Here is a 21,934-nt window from a genome sequence, read left to right as displayed (position 1 = left end):
AAGTTCAGGAAGAGGAAATTTTTTTTTTTTTTTTTTTTTTTTTTTTTACATCTTTATTTAAAACACAATTAAAGCATATTCCCGTGACAAACTCAATGTTCAAGTAGCAATATTTCACAAATAACAGTCATACGTCCTGAACAGAACATTGTCATTTTAACAATTCTCCACTATGGGAAATAAAACGTCAGTAAATGATGGCCATAGTAAATAAAAAACAAGGTTGAAGTATCGAAATAGTACTAAAGAATATCAAAGCAAAAAAAAAAAATGCATAGTATAATAATAGCTATAAAAGTTAAATTCAGACACAAATGTACAGTTTCCTGGCCTGGGCGCTACTGACCTTTTTTATACATTTGTTGAGCATAGAAAGTAGTTTTGTAGTGCATTCCACACGGGGAATTTGTGCAAAACGACATTTGTGTATACAATATTTCATTATTATTATAACATTATTAACCAAGAGTTTTATTATTTTTTTTATTATTTTATTTTATTTTATTTTTTAAATTAATTTTAATTATTTTGTCCTTTTAGAATATCCCTAACTGGATAGTTTTGAAAGGAAGAGGAAATCTAAAAGGGTCGCTTGGAATCGCTGTGCTCCGCCCCTCGACTTACTACTCCTAGAACAGTTTTTATGATTTTGATTTTAAATAGTCTAAAAACCAATGAAATATGTCCTTTAAGTAGGTAGCCTATCTCACCGTGTTCACACCGTCGTTTTAATTTCCCACTTTTAATTACTGCAACCAATGGGCTATCCTACACCAATTATGCCTACAGTTCAAAGGTACAACTACAAATTATTAATTAGTATAGAATTATATTTAAAAAAAAAAAAAAAAAGAAGAATGTCAAAACAATGACTTCCAACATCCAGTAGATGGCAGTGTCTGATAAATGTGGTCTAGTGGAATTTTACAGCTCAAAGTTGTTTCTGACACATGCATCAAAATCTTCACGTTAAACTTTACATTCAATGTAAATTTTAACCTGACTGTATATTTGACCCCTACATAAGAAGCACGAGATAAGATAAACAAATTGCATCTTTAGTGTTAATAACCTATGTTACAGTAATAACTCTAAAATAATTAAATGATCTCTCCCTGCATCACAGTATTCACATAAAGGGTTATAGTTCTGATTCCGAAGTTTGTGCATTTGAATATAGGTTTAGCCTACTTGTGTTCCATGCATTGACGGACAACACAGATAAACAAAACGTTATCGGAGGCTGTAAGGAGCATGTGGTCCTGATGAAGTAACACTGTGATCCAGATGCACGGCGCAGGTAAACGAGCCAATCACTGTGGCTCCAGCAGGAGGGGGCTGGCAGCTCTGCTCAGCAGCGCACCACAAAGTTGCAGAGCATCGCCGAATCCCCGCCTGCTCCGCCTTCACTTGGTATCTGTCACACCTGCAGCGTGCCTCTCCTCCAGACTACTGCCGTTACTTTACTTCAAGCTTTCCCGTTCAACGAGCGATCCGCCCTATCACGGTGTTTCTCGACGCGTTTCAAAGATGCTGGCTTGTACGGAGATGATCACTATGTGCCTGCAGTCGGCCAAACAGAAGCATCTTCGGGCTCAGCAGCATCAGCAGCCGCTGCACAGCGCCGGACAAGGGCTTACTATCTTTCATGATGTGAGTGCATTGACTCTCTTACTCTATACATCACCATGAAAACTGTTTGTATTCTATCAAATTATTACAGCTATTATTAATCTTGCAAGTATTCTCAGTGTCTTGTCAAATGAACTGTAAACGTGGAGTTTATAGCCTATTGCATAAAATCATAAAGAGTGGAGAAATAGGCTATATGACTGATCATCTGATCTAATTTTGACTCTTTTTTTGTTTTAATGTTTTTCTCTTGTATACCCACATCACACACCCAAAGATGAAGGTGTCAGGCAGTGTGTGTGTGTGTGTGTGTGTGTGTGTGTGTGTGTGTGTGTGTGTGTGTGTGTGTGTGTGTGCCAGAGGAAAGTAGGAAGAGCTGCAGCTGCTGCCTCTGCATGATAAATTAAGCTCTCACAGTCGGACAGGTTTAGGAACTGCTGGGGGTTCTGCTCTTTTTGTTGCACACACACATACTGTACAGACCTCTGGGTTTTCAAAGCTTTATGCAGCAACACACACACACACACACACACACACACACACACACACACACACACACACACACACACAAACATGCACACAGACTACCCCAATTGGAGTTGAAACCAACAACACCCACTGCCTGATTAACCTGCAGCACTGCAGCAGAAACTATCCATCAACACCGTAATTATGCATCCATCACATACTGACATGTTCTGGGTTAGTAGGCCAATTATGTGTCCAAATCTAAGCTTTCCCTTACTGACATCTTTCTCCGTCACGAATACAGCACCCAGGCAGCCTTGTCTAAAAACGGACACATTACTCACATGGCAGAATTGTCACTGCATCCGTGCAAACTGTCCCTGAACGGGGTGCAGCACCGGAGTGCCTCCACATTTAGGCTATGTTCACACTGCAGGCAAAAGTGGCTTTTTACTCATATGTGACTCAGATCTGGGGTTTTTTTCCATAACAGTGTGAACAACTCAAACCACATGGATTCTGATCTTTTTGTTGTATTGTTCTTTTGTGCATGCCGCTTATTCAAGACAGGAACCAGTTCACACTGGAATCTGATATGGGCCACATATAAAAATTTGCAGTGTGAACGAAGGTCTTCATCCTTTGAGTTTTCTCTGTTGATGAAGCACAAACACTCTCTGCTTTATGGTTCCAGGCTCAAAAACATAACTGTGTTTGAATTTCCTAAAACAGCCAGTGTCAGAGATTATGGTGTCTAGAAATACAAAGTAATCTGCAAGACAAGGACATGCTGTTTTAGTTTTGATTGTCATGCTTATTTGTTCATTGTGTCTTTTTACCTCATTTTTGTTTTGTTTTTCCATTCTTATTTGGTGAAGGAGAAACAATGTGCAGATTTTGGACATCTTATTTCTGCCTGTAGATTCCCCAATTATTTCTGCAGACAGAGTTTGACTTTAGAATATGGTAGCGTATTTAAAAGGTATTTCCACCAGCCCTCACAGTGTGAAATAGGCTCAATGAAGTCAGCTAATAAGCCTAAAAACAAGAATTAATATTGTGTGTGCCTGGAGCAAAGGTTGTGTGAAGATCAATGGCGATAGATTTTCAGAGATAATGTCGGTGGATGAACTTTATTATTGCAGTACACATTGATTTTCAATAGTCTACTGGAGATTAAACAAAAACAATAACACCTGATTACTAAATAGATGGGGTAAAAAGTATTTGAATTCTTTGTAGTAATCAGACCAATTTACTTAAAAAAAATAATAAAAAAACATGCAACAAACAGAGAGATCAATACATCAATAGTGGGTTGATATTGAGTCCTTTTCACATGATAATGAGCCAGTCAGTAAATGATAAAGAAGCAGAGATGACGCTGGTGATGGTCGGAGGTGGTTTCATCATCCACATTGTTGATGCTTTTCTAATGTCTTTGTTTTGTGTATCCCACGGTTTTGCATTTCTGAGACTTACTCCATCACTAGCACTCTCTCTGATTTTCTCTCTCTCTCTCTCTCTCTCTCTCTCTCTCGCATCGCTGTCCTCCCTCTCCTGATGTTCATCTTTTCTCCATCTGCTCTTTGTTTGCTGTTTTTGAGCTGGAGAAACAAAAACAAAAAAAGCATGGCATGTGAGGATTCGAGGAAACGTAAAGAAATAAACATCTTAGTGAATTACTAAGAATCCCCAAGGAAAATGGCACATAGAACATACTCAATAAAATATCATGTGCTCTGTTTTCCTCTATTTCAAACATATCTAAGCCCTGCAGAAAACATTGTGTCAGTAGAGCCTGAGAGAACCCACTGTCTCAACACCTGCCACATGACATCAGAACAGCAGCGCTCTGGGAAGCAGGTCTGACCTTTTCTGGACTTGCTGTAAATGATGCATTATCTTCTCCTGACACTGGAGAGCCTAAAAAACAAAGCCGAACAACAAACAACTTTCACCGTACTGTCTGTAACTGTTCTCCATTGAATCAAGCAGGAAGAAGGGGTGGCTTAGATTTGTTACAGCGCAGAGGGAGGAAAATAAAAAGACTGCTGACTGAGAAGGGAAAAGGAGATTTACTGTATTGTACAGAAGCCTAAAGCAAGTCGTATACCAGCAGGTAGAATATGAATTTCATGTTCATGTGAGAGGGTTGATGGCTCAGAATGCCCTGTCATCATGCTATTAAATTCACTTTATCAAATAACACAGACAGTAATTTGCAGCTTTCCAGTCACCTTTAAGTCTAGACAGATGAATCGAAAGCGAGCAATGAGTGTGTTGTGAAGTGGTTTGAAATGACATGGCTTTTGTTATTAGCCAGAACTGAAGCTGTGGAGAGACAGACATGGACAGACAGAGGACAGAAGTGCAGACCTTCAGCTTATTGACCTCTGGAAAATTAAAGTGAGGGACAGGTTCTGTTGTTATTAATAACCTGTAGGTCAAAGCTGACAAGCATGTCAGTCCTGACCGCTAACAATGGTAACAACAAACTGAGGGAGGGGAATAAAATCGATAGAATAGAACAGATCACATCTTTTTTCATTTTCATTGCATGGCTTCTTCGCAAAATATATGAATGATGAAGTTAGATGTATTGATGTATGAGTTGTATTTTGGGCCTCTGGTTCATAACTGTGCTGCTTATGGAAATCGATTCTTAAACAAATTATAGTGCCAATGTTGTATTTGAATTGCAGAAATTTGCATTTGTCATAGTCTTAAACTGCTGGTTTAAGAAATATGGTGTTTGCTGAATTAATTAAAAGGATACAGTTTAAATTTTAACGAATAGGTTGAAACTAAAGTCAGATTCAGTTTCAGATTCTGTTCTCTCCATACTAACTTAGTTTCTGTAATGCGTAATCTCTTGAAAGACATCTCTGCGAACAGTAGAGACTTTCATCCTCTTATTTCCGGCCATTGATAACATTTTAGTCACCAGCTAATTTTGTTGCTACATTGGGTCACAGGGACTCCAGTTGACAGTGATTTATGGAGCATGGTTTTTCCAGTTTAGTCCAATTATCTAACCCACATATTGGACATGAAAACAAAGCTGATCGTTGAAACTGTCAGCCAAACAATTGTAAACATCTATTTGATTTTCAAGAGCTACTTCAAACTACTCCAGCTTTGATTCACTGTACTTTAGTTGAGTGTGCATGCAAATGCATGTTGTGTCGACTTAACAATTCAATGGATGATTATATAATAGGCATTTTGAGGGCACTAACCTTCATTTTCAGTCTAGATAAGTGGTTTGGTGATTATGGTTACACTGGGGACTTATTTAAAACCTGTCTGATTATTTATGAGGTTGCCCAGTGCAGTCTGTGGTCCTTGATCCTGCCTTGTCATCGTCAGATCTCAGAATTGAAGCTAGTGAGTGACAATAACATATTGGAGTAATAGATTCTATTTTTTTTTTTCTTTGATCTGCATCTATGTCTTTTAAAATCATGCTGTGTATTGATGTTCTGCCGCGAATTGGAAACTGGAATTTTCCTTTGTCATCCAAAAGGCAGCCTGTTTTCAAGGCTGCCCATAGTTGACTACCACCCCTCATTTTGGGTAGCCATAAGTCAGTTGAATGTTCTTGTGTTTTGTTCATGTCAGCGAACGAATTGCTTTCCCAGTGTTAGTCACACATCTTACTGAAGTCATTCTATTGTATTGTTGATTTCAGCTGATCTGTGTTTAGTTTAGTATCACCAGCCCTGAAGCAAGTCTGTGTTGCAGAGTTGCTGCCATGAGTGGTTGTGAATGTTTAAGCCTCCGTTAACAATAGTTTTTTATTCTCCAACACACTGTAAATCTCCATGACAATTACTACAATAACCCCTGCCAAATCCAGAACAGTCATACAATCAACATCAATAATCATTAATCAATAATCATAAAAAAAACAAAAAAAAAACGTTTTGGCTATGCATAAAAGTCAACTACTATTCTGCATTCGTCCTTGTCATATTCCTCATTATTCAGGGGTCGAGTTTTGCACTTTTTACACTATGCATAACTGCATTCACACAACCTCACCTTAAAGTATTTGAACAGTAATATATGTGCCATATAAAAAGAGCTTTGTGGAGTTCATAACAGATGTTTTGCTTTTATTGCAACGACAGCAGCAATAGCTCAAGTAGGCCTTTTTCACTGCAGGTTTTTAGACTTGTCATAAAAGGGAATGCACAGGTGTAATTAATAACACTAACAATGGCTCTGTTTAATTTAAGTGGACCAGTAAATGAGTCAGCATATAAGATGGTCTGGCACCTAACTGTAATTCAGGTATCTTTAATAATTGCACCCGTGCTTTTCCTTCTATGACATGTTGTCTGCAGTGAAAATGGTCTGTTGAATTACATATGTGTGAAGCCTGGAGTGGTGGGTGTTGTGTTCTAACTTGCAGTTGCAGCAACTGACCACTGAATACCTTGTGTGACAAAGACCAATTTACATGAAATGTACATGGTGTGGTACACATCATATACAGAAACATGACATATACATAGTCTGTGTTGTCTTGCGCCACACAGGAAGTGGTACAAAATTTTAAATATGTAATTTCCAACGCTGTGTACTCCATGAAGGGAATTAGGTCTAACTCGTGCGTGTAGTGTCCGGCGGTCACTGAAATTCAAGGCCATGTCGACCGCTTGCAGCTTTAATTGTTGAATTTTCTGTTTTATTTGCTTTGTATGTTTATGCTTATGTAAAGCACTTTGAATTGCCTTTGTGTCTGAATTGTGATATATAAATAAATTGCCTTGCCTTGATGAAGAAAGGCAAAATTGATGATGAATGACTTATTGATGACTCAACTGTTAATAAACCGTTAGCAGAGGAACCACACCATTGCGTCTCTGTTAATTGTTTATTTGGATCCCCATCCAAATCCTTGGCAACAACTACATCTTTCTCTCTTCAATATTAAAAAAATACAGTATACACATGTTTACACCTACATTAATAAAACAGTCAATACAAACAATATCACGTTACACCCAACACAATACAATTAAATAAAACATAACATATGACATTCAAACAAATAGAACAAATGTACATTAAACATGAAATAATAATACATCTCAATATATCTAGCTTTCCCCCTTAGCAGTTTATCAGACTGAGGAGCCTGCAAGATAATGACTATTGAGCCTCTTTGCACTTGATGGCCTTACGCTTCTTCTGAAATTACTATTTACTACAGAAGTGATAATTGTTGAAGCTATTTTACAACTGACACTAACATCACTTATGCATACACAGTATAACAGCCTTTGTTAGCATGTTTCTGTTCTGTGCAGCAGCACAAATTAACCTTCAACAGCAGACGCCAAACATCCTATTGTGTTTCTGACAAATTGCTATCATTCTTTCTAACCTGTACTTGTGTACCACAAGAACCCCTTTAGTTATGCTCGGCTAGAGGTAATAACCATCTCCTCCCCCATTTTTGTCTTTCAGATTTTCCGCCGAGCAGACAAAAATGGTGAGTAATTTGTCACAATGCATGCTTATTGTTTCCCCACATTCTTCCACTTGTTATTATGCCTTAGACAATCTGGGTGGAGAAATAAAGGATTTGCATGTATGACTCTTTAAGTGAAGCTGCTTTCCTTCTCATGCACCAACAAATTTCTCCGCCCAATTAAAATGATGCTAAGATGCTGTATTATAGCCACGAGTGGAAGAATGTCACACAAAATTAAGCACCTCTCTGTCAGTGTCATCACAGATGAATGGGTGTTATAAATGAATGTGAGTCATGGTTGGGCCAAGTTATTTTTTTAGCTGTGAACTGGTGATAATATGGCTTTATTAGCGAATGCAAACAAGGTTATTCCTCATCCTCAGAAATGTATACACACATACACCCATGCTGGCAGGTAGGCTATGCATTTCAGTAATTTCACACAAATTCCTTAAATTCATGTGTGTCCGATGTTAATAATAAGGTAAGTGTGAGTAATGGCATATATGGTTTGTGCAATGTTTGAAAAACAGTGATCCTATATTTTAAATCTCAAAAAAACAAACATCCTAAAATGAAAGAGCCACGTCTCTTGTGTGTGAGGGTGAATTGTGGACTAAAACAGTTACTGTTGAAAATAAATACTTCATTGTTTTAGAATTTTTCTGTGTTGAAACTATCTTGTCGTGATGGCACAAAATGATCCCATGTTTTCAGCTCATTTTTATTATGAAATCCTACCTAGGTAAAATACGTAATTAGAAAAAAAACCTCTAGCACATTAAGCTTCACTATTGTATATTAACGGTCCTCCTTGCCTCTGATAGGCCCTGCCAAAAAATATGTTAATTTCTGCCTAACAACAGATGAAAAAAGATGTCACAAAACAAATCAACAAAGAGTGTAGATCAACGACATTGTTGCGTTCACAGGGGCTGTAATCAGCATGCTTTCAAACAGCAATTACTTCTCTACAGCTCTCAACCTTCGCTATGACGAGTCTTGCGTGTGATAGATTGTTCTGTGGCTTACGGCCAAATGTATTCTCTGTTGGATTTTTTTTTTATAATGAGCTCGAAGACTGTCATCACTGAACTGTCCATGGAGAAAGGATGGTGGGTAGAGTGAAAGAGGAGTGTTACTATAAAAGGAAAACACAAAGGAAATATACTGCGCACATTCACTGCTCTTTATCTTTCAGTAATAAACACCACTGGGATTAGACTGAGTATGTAATATCAACAAAATAAAGATGAGGTCCATAGCAGTAGAATGCTTTAAATAATAAACCAATATTTTATTTCAACCCATTCTCACTCCCGACTCGTAAAATACGGACGCTTGGTCAGTGGCTCTCAGCGTCAGATACCAACACAAAAATCACCCCTCAGCATCTGTACTGGACACACTGGGCAGAGCAGCAGCTCGACCGCAGCGCTGTAAGATGACATAGTTCCTTAACAACTGTAACAACTGAGCAAACTCCTTCCACTGAAGAAGATGGATACAGTTGAAAGCTGTGTAAAATGCTAGTAAGTAAACTTACGATAAGAGCAGACTGTAAATAAGTCAAACTCAGTTTTGGTTCATGACTTTTTGTAGTCCAAGCATATGCTTTAAAGATTTAAGACTATTACCCATGCATGAAATCTTGAGAACTCCCCTCACACATGACATCTTCTCCAATGTGGAGGAAAAGACCAGTGAGCTTCCGACCATTAGTGAGGTGGAGAATCGAGAAGCAGTGCGATCTAAAAGCAGCATAGAGACTTAAATTAGGATATGGAAGCTTATATCACAGCTTTCCTCACAGTTGGCCTGTTGGAACAAATCCTAAGTAGAGCAGTGATACTAAGAATACCAGAATCTGAAATGGTTTGGGTATACAGTAGTGCATATGAGTTTGCCATGAAGAAACAAGACCCAACTCTCTCCAGCAATGCTAGTTGTTTTTGAAGTTGTGATGCATTCATGGGAATTTATAAACCACTTAGGAGAGGCTGCAATGGGACTAACCTTTGGAGAGATAAGAGCGCGGCCTACTTTGTGCCCTACTTTACAGGACTTCCCCACTTGTTCATTTGGTTCTTGTTTACTCTGGTCTTGTGAGCACTTTGTTTAGAGTATTCAGACTCTTTTTTTTTTTTAAGAAGAAAAGGACACACACTATCTGTCTGCGTCCTGCTGTGTTGCAGAATCAGCACATTTCACCAGCCTTACTTTTTCGATGAAAACATTTTTCTGACCTTTATTAAAAAGCAATGTATGAATATGGCTTTTGACTCAACCTACAGTATGATGTATAGCTACTTTTATTTTGCTGTAATAATAGAATTTCCTGTGCGGCAAATGTGCTGTATGAGTGCTTTAACTGCTTCGATTTTGGTTCCATTCAAAAGAGAATATCACCAGGGGCGGAGAAAGATGTTGTAAACATTCAGGGCTCAGCCCAAACCTAGGGGGGTCGGTGGGCATGCTCCCCCGGGAAGATTTATTTCCCCATTTACGGAAGCCTTTTGACAATGCCTAAAAAAATCTGTAAATAGTGTTAATTTCGTCAGACGAGACGAGACTAAATATGTTCGTCAACGACCGTTTTTTCCATGACTAAGACGAGACGATGACGAGACTGCGCCAATGTCCAAAAACGCTGACTAAGACTAAATTAACATGCATTATTGTTGACGAAAAAAGACGAGACTAAAATGTTTTGCATAAAATAAAAACTAAGATGAAATCTCTCTTCATTTTAGTCTATAATCGTCTCTACTTTTTCATCATGAGATAGAATATTGAGCTGTTACTAGGGTTAGGTACCGAGACCCGGTGCTAATACGGCACCAACTGGTGCCTTAACAACCGTTAGCTACCAGACCGAATAGCAACGCGGATTTCGGTGCCACTTAAATGCCTGCACTTCTCTCTGATGCTCCTAAACGGACGTTAGAGGCAACAGAAACATCGCTGCAGGTAACGTTAGCCTACTGTTAGCTAGCAGCTGGATTAAACACGGTTAAAATGCTGACAGCTAAACGGTGTAAAAGTTTGTCTGTATTTCACTGTGTAGGATTCCAACACCGAGACATATGACAGTCTGTAGCTGCCGTTGTCTGAAAAACAACACATATGTTGCGTTCACTTGAAACTCGCCTCGCCAGCCTCATGCTCCATTCTAAGTTATTGTAAAATACCCTTTTCCCATCCAGTGGTTGTTTTTGTCGTTTAACAGGAATTTACTGGTAAAATAAGGAAGAGGCTCGATATTTATATAAATTTATATAATTTATTTTATATAACTATTTGACTGAAATGGTTATCAGAAATAATCTCAGAAATAATTTGTTATTTAAAAAAAGACTAAAATGTTTTGACTAAAACTTGACAAAGATATATTGAGTTCTCTTTTGACTAAAACTAGACTAACAAAAAAAGATATGTGAATGACTAAATGTGACTAAAACTAACTAGGACATTTGGCACAAGACTAAGACTAAGATTAAATTAAAAATAGGTGACAAAATGATCACTATCTGTAAATCATTTGGGAAAAGCATGATAGTTGCTATAAAAAAAAATCACTCGTAGAGACTACATCCTATTTTGTATCTAATTGTTCTTAAACTGTCTTCATCATTGTGAAACCAGAATACAACAAATGTTGAGGATGATTCCTTTTCACTTCTGCCACCTAAAGAGAGGCAAACATTTATGTTACTAGTTTTAGGTTGCATCTGGGTAGGAATTTGGTGTAAACAGCATTACTAATCTTGAAACCTATTTTTGTTACACTAAAGTGAAGTTCACACAATGAATATTTTGCTGACAAATCTGACAATCAAGTTTCAGGAGGCTGTGATTATCCTAGAGGTCAAAACATGTAATTTGATACAGTGACACAAGTTCCAAAAAATTGTCTCACTTATCACACATGAATATGATTAAGCTCACTGAATCCACAAGAGTCTCATCTTTCCAGTCAGACCCAATTCCTGCAATTCCAAGACTTATTAGGGACCTCAGTGAGCAGAAATATTAAAATACACCATTTTAGAATAGGCTGAAATAACACATTTATACTGCATGAAAAAAACTACATGGCTATTGCCCCAAACTGCATGGGATTAGCATAAAGTGGGCATGTCTGCAAAGGGGAGACTCGTGAGTACCCATAGAACACATTTTCCCTTGCCAAGATGTAGCCTAAGTTTGGAGAGTTATTTAGCCTCCAAGCTGGCATGACATAGTTGGTACCACTAGATTTCTTAGGTCGTCTGGTTTCAAAGGATATATTATATTTTGAAAAACAGCATCAGAAACAAATTAAAATGATAATAATACGAAAGTCTGATTTCAAGTGAACAAGACATACACAGGTGTTGTATTTGTTCAAAGAACTCCTGTTTCTGTTAAAACAGGGTCAACAACATTTCCTGATGCAGATAAATTATTCATTTGGAGACTATGATTAAGTTATTCTCAAGGAAACTTGTTTTGTTCTCTGAAAATGTTCCAGGAATAGCTTCACATTAACTAGGAACATGACAGGAGAAATGCTTTATAAGTTGTTCATAATATACATAATGTGTATGCTATGAATGTTTTTGGAAACTGTGATCTACTTATAGAACCCATGTGTGCTCCTTATATGCCGTTGGGCCATGCATGAATCATTTATTAATTCAGAGGCATCAGCTGGCGTTTGGGTTCCGAATCTGTTTAGTAACTGAATGCTGTGGCTGCTCTGATAGGACTGTAAGAGGATGAATAATTGAAGTGATACATTTAAGACAAATACAGTTTCAAATACAACAGCATATCATATTATCTGAGCATATGCAAGCTGTGAGGGACAGAGAGAGTTTATGAACTGTTTAGTTATGATCCATAGCAGGTTTGGGTCAGGAAGTTGCAAAATGGTCATGTATATCAATATGTAAATTTTTAGAAAACTCTCTCAACCCTTTCAGCATATCAAGTGACCTCATATGGGGTCCTCGCAATCGACTCTGAACAGATTTTCTCATTATCATAAAAATAATAATAGAAGAAGTACAAACACACAGAGGTCTAGGCTTGTGTATTTGTTGCAGCCAAGACATTTAACCCAGAACTGTCAAAATTAATAGAGGAGACTGCCAGTATCATCAGTAGTCCATCAAACTGATTATCAAGAGTGTCACTACTGCGCATAACTGCTGCCTGTCTAGTTTGGCACCCCGAATTTAGGAAGCCTTTCAAATATAACCCTGCGAGAGAAGACAAAGACATGTGGAGGGAGCCTTAGTCTCAGATCCACAAACCAACTACAGATGGCATCAAAATATAAGTAACACAACAAAATGTGATATTACTGCATCAATATAGCTTACCCAAAATACTTGGTATAAAATCTATACTGAGGGGATCATGATAGAGACAATTTGATGATAGAGAAATATTTGTATTTATATATATATATATATATATATATATATATATATATATATATATATATATATATATTCTCAAGATAAACACCTTTATTGCAGTTTGCTGAATTAGCACCAAATAATCACTGCAGTCAGCTCTTGTGATTGGTTAAAACATATAACAAGCTGAAGCACACTTGTCTTTGACAATGCTTACCATGCTTATGGTGCTTATTATTGTTTATTATTGTTTAATATAGTTTTTGTGCATTGCTTCCATGCTCCATTTTTGTATTTTAAATGAGAACGTTTTTCAGTGAACGGTTGAAACGAAGAAGAAGAAGTATAGACTTTTATTGAAGCACACATCAACCGTATACATGTACTTAAGCTTAAGTGGGCAAAGAAAAGATGGAGCCATGGCCTTCACCTTAAAGATTTACATAATATTCTGCTTGTGCCTCACATTTCAGTCCTTGCTCCAGCATGCATAATGGAAACCAAAAATTACCCTTGATGGCTCAAAAATACAAAGTCATTCATTGCTCCATAACCAATGAATAGTGCATGACTGTGTTGATTAATGCCCGCCTACAATGCTAAATTTAAAAAAAGTGTGGTGCAAGATGCTGATGAGCTGCTATGCTGCTTTATACTGCAATTTCTTTTGACATTCTTTAAATGTATTGCTACTGTGGTACAATACTTTTCATGCTTTACTTTGTGTTTCTAACAGAGAAACAGAAGCACAGTGCCGAATTGGAAACCTTTTGTACTTCAAATCGCAAAAGATATTTAAAGTCCTGTTGTCAGTTTGATCTTGCTCTGGAAGTGGAGGAGGAAAAAAGCATATAGAGAATTGGACGAAGATTAAAAAAAAGACCATATGAAAACGAGAGAAAGTAGGTAAATAGCCATGGACCAGGCATTGTCTCGGCCAGCACATTACACATTCTGGTCAGAGGTAATGATGAGCAGTGTCTAAGAGGCTCCAACTCAACAGATGGTCTTCAAGGTTGCCCTCTTCTGAGTCAGCCAACTGGAACTCTATTGAATATTAAACTTTTCTCGTTTGACTTTGTCTTTGTGTTTTAGGGTTATTATTTGGGGGGGTTACTCAATGGGGTTATGAAGCCAACAGTCATCCTGCACAAAGAAGGCACACAAATTAGCAGTGATAGTTCCTTTATGGGTGCAGTAATGCCATGGCTGGATGGCTATTTGTCCCATTAGCTGTCTGACCCTCTATGACAAAACCAGTCTGTTTGCCTGATTCAGCAAATACTTCAAAGTCACACTCATTTGTTTGTATGTCATCTTGGCTCCATCGTATCACTCTGACCATTCTGGTGTGTCTTTCGTACACAATGACTGACTGAGTGCCCAACTCCCTATTCCAATCGCCTGAGTGTCTGTCGTGGCTCAGAAATGTTCTCCACAGACACATATCTATCTGTTGGTGTGGACTCTTTCCTGAGGATTAAAACATCTCTGGCAGGCTAACTGCTGACTGCTCTATGCAATCTGTGACAGTGGACAGATTGATAGTAGGCTCACAAAGGAGCACTTCTTCACAGATGACAAACAAGCTATTTTTTTCTGATATTGAGTTTTCCGCGCATTGTCTGTCACAACAAGCTGTGCTCACAGTTAACTAGTTTGAGGAAACATAGAAAAATCCAAGCTGCTGGCATATGTAGCATCTTCCATTTTAAAGTTGTAGTTTGTGGAATATTTCTGCAAAGTGTTTGTAGTAATACAATTTTAGTGATTGGGACTTTCCAAGTTTTATACATACAGCATAAAGTTGAGATCATGTTTGACTTCTGTGTTTGATTGCATGCCACCAATCTGAACTGTGAAAATTAGTGCTTTAACAGTTAGTCAATTGGACAAATTTTTTTTAATTTTGATAGGTTAATTGTTTAAACCAAAGTCAAACGTCCTCTGGTTCCTGCTTGTCGAATGTGAGAATGTACTGCTTTCTATTTACTATCTTTCATCAACATCATTGTACATTTAGAACATTTCTGTTTTGTACTGTTGGTTCAAAAAAACAAGCAATTTGAAGATGTCAAATTGGATTCATTTCTCACTGTTTGCTGACATTGTATTAAACTAAAAGGCTGTAATCAGAAAAATAATCAATCAATTTATTGAAAATTAAAAGAAATTATTAGTTTCAGGCCTAGAAATGACCACAACAATGTGGACCTGCAGGATGAGAATGGAAGAAAGAGCAAGGTAGAAAAGTTCTAGATGAAACCAAAGGACTCATTTGCACTAAGATGGTGCTCCTCAGGTTGTTAGATTAGTGTGCTGCCAGACCAGAAATAGAAAAAAGGGGTATGGAAACAAGAGAACTACATAGAGTTTACAGTATTAATAGTTGAAGCATATTGGTGATATATTTTAGTCCTTTTCAGAGTCGGATTAATAACATGTTTCTAAATTATTGATAATATTAAAACAAAAGTTACAAAGTTTAAGCAACCTCTTACATTTTTATAGATAGGCCCACATATACTTGACCCCAAAATGTTTGTTTGCTCAGCATGAAGCACATTAAGACCAGACGACACAATTACATATGTAACCGCCGTTCTCTGAGAGTCTTCTCACAGACTTTGAGGGTAAGGCACACAAGGGCTTTTATGTCTTAAGCATCTTTTACAGTAATCATTCCAGGTTCCTGACCCCATGGATCAGTTCATGTGCAATTGAAATATGTAAAAGGGTGGAGAGATTGTTTTTAGACACCATAAAGCCAATATATAGTTAAAACAAAAACAATACAAAGGGATTCCCTTAAGATGATGCTCATGCGATCCTAGGCTGATTATTTGGATTTTTTGATCTTCTAAGAGGCAACATACTTATGTTACAACCCTATTGTTAGTATGCATGTTATTTCTGTAACGATGTATGCCTATACTTTCTCTGTGTTTTAGATGATGGCAAGCTGACCTTTGAAGAGTTCAATACCTACTTTGCGGATGGAATCCTGACTACTGAGGAGCTACAGGAGCTTTTCTACTCCATAGATGGCCGACAAAATAAGTGAGGTTTTTTTTATTTGAAATGGACTCTGAATTAAATCCTGCATTGGGGAAATGAATCATGTTTAGTCTATTTATTTCTACAAGTGCTATATTAAACTTGTGCATTTTACAGTTAGTAAGAAGCAGAAAAACAGCACATTTGGAGCTTAAAAGCCCAGTTATTGTGTTTCTATCAAGTAATCTGTTACAGGCTAAATGTCTCAGCTGGAGGGAGGTCTTCAGTAAAAATCAGCCCTGCAGCCAATCTCAAGCAGGCTGAATTAATGTTTACCCCCTTCATTTGGACATAAAATACTGTGGATTACAGCCTCTTCAAAGCCTACTCCCTCAGAATTGCAATCAAAGATATCAGCCTGAGGGTAGCTGCTGACTTCACTGGTCTGCACATAATGTTTTACTCACTGCAGCCACAGAGGAAAAGACCATTGCTCCCCCGTCGTGATATATTTAATGCTTTTAAGTTTTCTCCTTTTTTTTACGAGTTCTCGTTACTGTTTTTGGCAGATTAGAGATTTGTTTTCATGAGACATTTGCAACCTTTTTCCATTATACACTTTTTTTTACATTGTACCAACAGTTTTTGGCTAAGCAAGACTTTCTAACTTCTGTTAAACCATATACAGTATGTATCAGCTCAGGATTACTCAGCTCAATGAATTCACTGTGATTGTCAAGTCTCTGTGTTAGTCTCACAGGATGGCACTCACAAACATAAACAAACCCACGCATACACACACAAGCGCATTGATTAATATACTTTGTAAGATTTTTTTTTCTTTTGTGCGCCTAACCATTTAGAGCGAGTGTCTGGCAGTGGCTACAGTAACAACTCTGCAATCGCATGCATTTTGTTGTGTTGCTGCCAGTTCTTCCATCACGGTGTGATACATTGCTTTTGGACATGTTGTTACGCTGGCACTGTCACTAATGTGACCAACCAGACCTCTCTAACCAGCTCCAAGCTTTGTTGCATCATCTGAGCTCTGATGTCAAATAATGGGTGCTCTTGTTCTAAATAAAAGTACTGTTTCTTATATAATATCACTTCTGAAACAAAAGCATGTCCAGGCTTTGGTAATGATTTTAAAAGACACATAACTGCTGCTGTAATTATTTCTGCGATGACTGGTAAACAAAGGATTATCCATTTTAATGTTTTTACAACAGCAGAGTAAGTTAAAAAAGAAGGCACTTTCACAACTGCATTAACACACATTTCTATCACATTTTATAATTCATGTAGAATGACAAAGTGCAGAACCCTGATTTTCTAAGCAGAATATGTCAGCTTGTGGTACACATAATGACAAGGAAATAAACTGTGTTTATATGCTTAAGTTGTACTGATTTGTATAGTTTTAACACTGGTGTCTTATCTGTGTGTCTTCCTTTGGGCTAAAACTGTAATATTCATGCAGTTCGGAGCTACACAATTTATCTAGCAGCATGACTTTGAATTTCTCTAATTAACTTTCTCAATACTTTCCCCATGTATCTTCTGTTATGTTACGCCCTGCAGCAATCTGGACACTGACAAGTTATCAGGTTGGTTGGGAGAGTGCTTTGTCTGATTTTTTGCGTCGTAGTACTTTAATCTGTTAAACTGCTGTATTTAAAATTTGCTAACATCAGTGATTGTTGTCTTATTTGTTGGTCCATATCTTCAAGTAGTAGCACAGAAAACATTTAGGCAATAGTTTGACATTTTGGGAAATGCACTTATTAGCGTTCTTGCCGAGAGTTAGATGAGGTCGACACCACTCTCTTAGCTGTCTACAGCCTGAAGACGGTTAGCTTAGCTTAGCATAGCATAAAGACTGGAAGCAGACGGAGACAACTCAACACTGCAACTTGTTTTTACGGTTCACTTTTTGTACGCTTCATAAATGAGACGTAACATTAATTTATGAGATTTAGGGTTAGTTACAACAACTTGTCCGATCGTGTCAGAAGGCAAGCGTATTTATAGCTGATCCAAATTGCCCTAATCGAAGGCAGGGTAGAAGCAGGCCATTATAAAGAGATGATAAATAATGGCGCACATTGTCAAATATCTGTTTAAAGACTAGAAAAATAGACCTTGAGAGAGAAGTTCAAACCTTTGCTCCTTCCTCAGCTCCACACACAGCTGGCCAATAACTATGTGAAGTGGGTGTAAACATCCAACACATTTCTTAGAAAGTTTCAGAAATTGTCAGACACAGGCTCTTTTAACCCACAGTCGGTTGGCTGGCGGTAGCGTCACATTTACCGTGATACATCAGAGTATCACTCTTCTTCTCTAACTCTCCACAAGAAAGCAAATAGTTATTCTACTATTTCTTTAAAGCCTCTCTATTCTTTAGAATTGTTTTAAGGTGAAACATATACACTGCAGCCAACAACACCACCACTGCAATACTGACTTTAATCTGTAAATATGAAGAAAAAAAACCCGGCACAGATCTATTGACCTAATTTTTATCATCTTAAAAATGTATGTGTGTGTCAGATGGCCTGAATAAAGTGAAGAAATAGAGCAGAGACTTAAGCAGAATAAAACTTCTGCATAATTTATTGAATGGGAATGGCATTTTTTCCATCTGACGTCAATAGTGTTTTCCATCACAGAATGTTCCGCTTGTCTCAGATTTAGTTCACAGTCGTTTTTTTTGACTGAGTGTCTCTGAGAGCCATGAAATTCAGGTGGATAACTTAATTGAATCTAAGTAAGAGGATTGTAAAAGGTGCTGCTGATCCATTAACCTTGGATCTGTGTGTCACATCAAGTGCAGTCTTTGGTTAATTGAGAAATAATTAAGATTGAATTCTTTCTCTGCTTTACTGATCTAGGTTGAAGCATTTTCCCCACACATCCATTGACTTTTATTAATTTAAATAAATAGTTTTCTCAGTTTTGTGCGCTGTATTATTTGGGACCTAAATGTGAGCATATGTAGGAGGTTCTTTATCGTTTGGCTACATTTCATCAAATAAATCTTTATGACTCCTGTCCCCAACTGTACACTGGTGTGGATGAGCTACTGTTATAACACTAGGTGATTAAAAAGATGATTAAAATGACACAGAGTATCCATTTCCTGTCATGGTGAGCATTGATTGTTATTGATGCATAGGCATGTGAAGATCAAATACTTCCATTTCGACTTGTATATAAAACTAAACATGTATACTTTTACCCGCATCTAAGATATGTTCACTGCCCTTGTCATGGTCTTCTTTTAATTGGAATTTGTCATGGCAATTGGCAACATTTAAGGGGTTTTAGGGGTTGAAATAACGTTATGACTGTTTTTAGACTGTTCTTACATTGCAATTAAACTGACAGCTTGTTTCCTGTTTCCTATTAGATTATTTTTCTCAGCACCTGGGGGAGTATCTCAGTGTACTTTCAGCTCTGGAGAGCCTGAATGTTGCCATTTTAAAGGCAATGGATAAAACTAAAGAGGTAAGTTTAGTTGTAAGTGAATTTGCCTTAAATCAAGCTTCTACAGTACAAAAAGCCATGCTGAGTGAAGACAATAGGAAACACACAGACACACAAAGTCAAGGTGCTATAAATATTCATAATTTTGAGAGGAAACACTGGCATTCACAGATGGAGCCAAAAGCCTGTCAAACTGATGAGTTAACAAAAGAGCAATGAAAAACACCTCAGCCACACACATTTCCATTACTTACCATGATTTTAAAGAAGTAGTCTGACATTGTAGTCTGGACAATGTGCTTTTTCTCTTTCTTGCCGAGAGTTACACAAGATATCTCTTTCATGTCTGTGCGGTAAATATGAAGCTACAGCCAGGAGATATTAGCTGAACTGGGAACAGTGAGAAACAGTAGTCACTCTGTCCAATAGTAACAACATCTACTTATCAATCCTCTAAAGCTCACTAATTGACTATCTTGTTTGTTTAATCCTTACATCCGAGATATAACGTGTTAATTAGCTAACTTAGTAGGCAGATTTTGTTGCTTTTGGACAGAGACAGGCTAGCTTTCTCCATCATGTATTTCTTTTGCGTCATCTAATTACTGCAGAAACTATTCACTTATATAGGCTTTATAAAATATTCACATATTCCAAATGTATTTAGCAAAACCCCCAGAGAAACAAAACATTTTGCTCCCCACTCAATATATTATGTAATTGCAGTTGACAAGATATGTTAAAATTACCTCAGGACCTTTTAAGGCAACAACCTAAAATTAGGGATTTGAATTGTAATACATCATAAAACAGCAATGCTTGATAAACGATAAAGAGAGGGTAGAGGAGATGTGTGCTGAATAAATATACGTCCTGTCTTAATTAGATCACTTTGTTGTTCCTCTGTTCTGGTTCCTCTTTAAAGCTGTTGGAGTGGATAAATCCATAGAGGATTGTGCAATCACTAGTTATCAGCTGTGGTCTGGCACAGAGTGCTCTGGACTGCTAATCCCATGATGCATTTTCAGTAGAAGCTACTTGTCTCTATAAGTCTGGACGAAGAGCTACTGCACTGTTACTTCATTAGCACATTGCGTGTATAAGAGTCCTTTGAGAGTGCATAATCACATTCGTGTTTGGGGACTCGTGTGCAGCAATTATGTCTCCTATTAAAGTTCCTCCACCTCGGAATTTGGATATGAGTTACTGAATAATGTATGTGTTCAGAGAATTAATTAGCCCATTTAATTGTCGCTGTCACACATTTCACAAGTACCTGTTGTTGTTTTGGAGAAGCTATCAACTCATCTCTCGCTGCGTCTCTGCGGTCTATCTTGTCTCTGCCATGCTTTTACTTCCTTGTTGCTTGAGTTTGAGTATTATGTGCTATAACTTGTCCTTCTGTTTGTCCCTCGCTATCTTTCAGGAATACCAGGGTTCCAGTGTGTTGGGCCAGTTTGTCACAAGGTTTATGCTAAGAGAGACATCCAGTCAGCTACTGTCTCTACAGAGGTCCCTGCAGTGTGCCATGGAGGCTGTGGAGGAGCAAAGCAGCCCTGCCCCGTTAGTATTGCAATATGACACTGTCTGTATTGTGTGTTACTTGTACAGATTCCAAGACATTATCTATACTGTACTTTGGCCTCAAACTCACCCTGATGAAGGCCCTGCGCCAAAATGCGTTGGTGAAATGAAGCGGATTCTTCAAATTGTCTGGCAAGTCTCCAGGTTACAATTATGAATCTGGACAAAATAGGAGTGTGATGTTCTTATTAAGTGCATCAAAAAGAAAATGGGTATCTCCAAAAAACAGCTAACTGTGTTCCCTTTAATGCCCATCTTTCCATAACCTTAACCATTAACATGGTATCTCTATAACATAACCAAGTGTTTTAGGTGCTTCAACTTAAACACACTTAAACAAAACAATTCAAGACTACAGTCTTTCTCTAATTATAAACCCAAATTTCACCTTACCATACCCATCAGGGATAAGGCAGACTAGAAAAAGTTCATGTTTGTTTTAAAACGAACTTCCTGTTGGCATAAAGTCTACACTGCATATTTTTCATTTTACATTTTTAATAGTTTTTTTAGTGTCAAGGTCTGAGCATGGAAGCTACAAAATGAAACATCCTATTGTGTTGTTCAGCTATGAGGACACAGTATGAAAACAATAGACCTGGTAGAGGAAATGCCACTCTACATACCACATGTTACACTGTAAGCAGTAAGACACAACACCGAGTGTCCAATGCACAAAAACAATGAAGGTGAAGATTGACACCCTACAAACTGGAGTGACATTTCCTCTGCCAAGTCTTGTACTATATGCTGTACTATACCGATCCATATTATATCATAATATTCTTTACCAAACTAGGAAACACTAGCCTGGAGGCTGACATTTGGAGGCAAAGACCAAAGACCTCAGAGAGTGGTGTGTTGT

The 21,934-nt window shown here is 37.7% G+C and overlaps 1 protein-coding gene across 1 annotated transcript in view; it reads left to right on the top strand.

Annotated features, from left to right (window-relative positions):
- Nucleotides 1-1,255: 1,255 nt before the first annotated feature.
- necab3 (N-terminal EF-hand calcium binding protein 3) overlaps nt 1,256-21,934 on the top strand; it is a 36,676-nt gene continuing 15,997 nt past the window's right edge. Inside the window, exons 1-6 of the mRNA XM_031301802.2 lie at nt 1,256-1,653; nt 7,582-7,606; nt 15,948-16,056; nt 17,578-17,603; nt 19,409-19,506; nt 20,912-21,048. Of these exons, the coding sequence (XP_031157662.1) occupies nt 1,288-1,653; nt 7,582-7,606; nt 15,948-16,056; nt 17,578-17,603; nt 19,409-19,506; nt 20,912-21,048 (761 nt within the window). The 5' untranslated portion in view covers nt 1,256-1,287. The remainder of the gene's footprint in view (nt 1,654-7,581; nt 7,607-15,947; nt 16,057-17,577; nt 17,604-19,408; nt 19,507-20,911; nt 21,049-21,934) is intronic.

Source organism: Sander lucioperca, chromosome 6 (genome assembly GCF_008315115.2).
Source record: "Sander lucioperca isolate FBNREF2018 chromosome 6, SLUC_FBN_1.2, whole genome shotgun sequence".
NCBI lineage: Eukaryota > Metazoa > Chordata > Actinopteri > Perciformes > Percidae > Sander > Sander lucioperca.
The sequence above is the reverse complement of the archived record's forward strand: the minus strand, read 5'-3'. Positions and strand labels throughout refer to the sequence as shown.